The sequence below is a fragment of the Talpa occidentalis genome, unplaced genomic scaffold, assembly GCF_014898055.3.
Source record: "Talpa occidentalis isolate TD23 unplaced genomic scaffold, MPIMG_talOcc4v2.1 talOcc4.11, whole genome shotgun sequence".
NCBI lineage: Eukaryota > Metazoa > Chordata > Mammalia > Eulipotyphla > Talpidae > Talpa > Talpa occidentalis.
In genome coordinates, this window is record NW_023601104.1 from 38,105,758 (window position 1) to 38,108,200 (window position 2,443).

At 35.7% G+C, this 2,443-nt stretch overlaps 1 protein-coding gene across 1 annotated transcript; it reads right to left on the reverse strand.

Moving 5' to 3' along the window:
- Positions 1–694: 694 nt before the first annotated feature.
- LOC119237979 (olfactory receptor 4K13-like) lies at positions 695–1,636 on the reverse strand. Its single transcript, XM_037501786.1, has one exon. It carries the CDS (start codon positions 1,634–1,636, stop codon positions 695–697), a length of 942 nt encoding a protein of 313 aa, XP_037357683.1.
- Between the last annotated feature and the right edge of the window lie 807 nt (positions 1,637–2,443).

Below are 2,443 nucleotides of genomic sequence, written 5' to 3' on the forward strand. Positions count from 1 at the left end.
AAAGAACATCTAGTATCCATGTTATCTGATGGGGTAAAATACAACAAGCAGCTCATAGTTCTAATAATTAATATTTCAGGTAATATTAATGCTTTGAAATATATTTGGGTATCAAATATTTGAAGTTTTATTTTTAAGACTTATTTTTATATTTTATTAAAGATGATTAATCTACTGAGGCCACACAGTGAAAATTATTATTCAAATCATCATTCAAATCACAACTCCTCAGTGAAGTCTCAATATGACTTTCATATACTAATGGATGTTTTAAATTCTATTAAATTACTACATATAATTTTAGAAATATAAACTTATACTAAACACCAAAAATGTGTACTTTTAGGTTTGCTATTTTACATATTAATTCAATAAGACTTAAAATTTTTGTCAGAAGATAATCTGCTTATGTATTTCAGATATTCATCATGTTTGTTTCCTCCAAGTCTAACACAAGATGTACATGATGATACATGTTTATTTATATATAAAATCTATAATATGAATATTTTCCATTAGGACTTTAAATAAACGCTATCCTAATATTTCTGTGAGATTTGAGGGAAGAAATATGGCATTATTTAACATTTTAATTTTAATGGTTTGAATAAATATTTAAAGCTCAACCCCCCGCCCCCAAATAGCAGAGGATGCAATCAGTCAACTGTGGAGTCAACACTTAAGGGGTCAACACTTAGGGTTTCAGCCAGGAACCAATTTTCTGGCTGCACAGTCTCTTAATGGCTGCCTTCATTTCCTGGTTCCTCAGAGTATAAATAATTGGATTAAGAAGGGGGGTGATTATGGAGTAAAATACAGAAAGAAACTTATCAACAGTATAGCTACTGAATGGGAAAGCGTAGATGAAAGTGGCTGGGCCAAAGAAGAGATTGACCACAGTAATGTGGGCAGAGAGCGTGGACAGAGCCTTGGAGGATGCACTGGAGGAGCGCTTCCAGATGGTGACCAGCATGACAACATAGGACATGAGCAAGAGAAGGAAGCAGATCAGGGACAGCAGCCCACTGTTTGCAATCACCAAGAGCTCTAGGTTATAGGTCTCAGTGCAGGCAAGCTTGATGACCAGGGGAAGGTCGCAGAAAATGCTGTCCACGACATTGGGACCACAGAAAGGTAAACCCACTGTGAAAATCATCTGACTTGTGGTATGTATGAACCCAACTGTCCATGAGAGAATTAGAAATATGATGAGCATTCTGGGACGCATGATGGTCTTGTAGTGCAAGGGTTTGCATATAGCAACGTACCTGTCGATTGCCATGGCTATGAGAAGAGACATCTCTCCACCCCCAAAGAAGTGCATGAAGAACATCTGGCCCATGCAGCCCCACACGGAGACAGTCTTGTGTTTTCTTAAGAAGTCTGCAATTACTTTTGGAGTTGCCACAGAGGCAAGACAGAAATCAAAAAACGATAAATTTGCCAGTAAGAAATACATGGGGGAGTGAAGGTGGCTGTCAAATATCACAGATATCACAATGAGGAGGTTTCCCACTACGATGGCTACATAGACAGGAAAAAAGATTGCGAAAAAGAATATTTGAACTTCTGGAGAACTGGAAAGTCCCAGCAAGATGAACTCTGTAATGTTTGTTCTGTTATTCAGGAGAGCCATTCATTCTTTGTATGAATCTGTCACAAGTTGTCTAAAAGGGGAAAAACACAGAAATTACATGAACCAAAGATAAATGAATCTAAAGCAAATTTATGCAACCTTTTATTCAAACAATCCTCTGGCAATGCAAGTACTTTGTAGGTATTCATTGGTGTTTTTAGTAGAAAATGTGTCACAGGAGCACAAGCAAGTAGAAAAAATGTGATGGAATAGAGGAAAATTAAATCATGTTGTGTTTTTGCTTCATAAGGGACAGGGACAGTTAGACCTTGAAAAACTTTTTTCCCATCATGTTCAGCTCTAGATGAGACTGCACATGATACTGAATTACCACAGTGATGGAGAAGAATTCTGAAAAGCATAAGTGGAGATTTTTATATTTTGCAGGTCTCAGAAAGTACTTTTATTGACACATTTTGTCATTACCTCCATATGCATATTCATATGCAGGAAGATGTTCCCCATAAGTAAAGAAAAATCTTTCTGAAATCACCAAATTTACCTTATGATTCCTGAAAAGAACTAATGGTTGACCATGACCATGTTATAGATGCAAATGTGAATGTGAGGCAGTTATGTTGTTAGCTGAGCTTAAACTCAATTTCTGAGGAAAGATGAATGTTTTAAAAATGGAATGACCCATTCCATTTAAAAATGGAATGTAAATAAGGGGGGAGGTGCAATTGTATGGGGAATATAACCAACATGAAAATGCATACATTGTGCAAAGATGAAAAAAGATGTAAGAATTATGTCAAAAATATTTAAATAATTAAAAAAAAATAAAAATGGAATGTATTAAAAATG

Coding starts and splice junctions, on each gene's coding strand:
- LOC119237979 (XM_037501786.1), bottom strand. CDS start 1,636: ATGGCTCTCCTGAATAACAGAACAAACATTACAGAGTTCATCTTGCTG.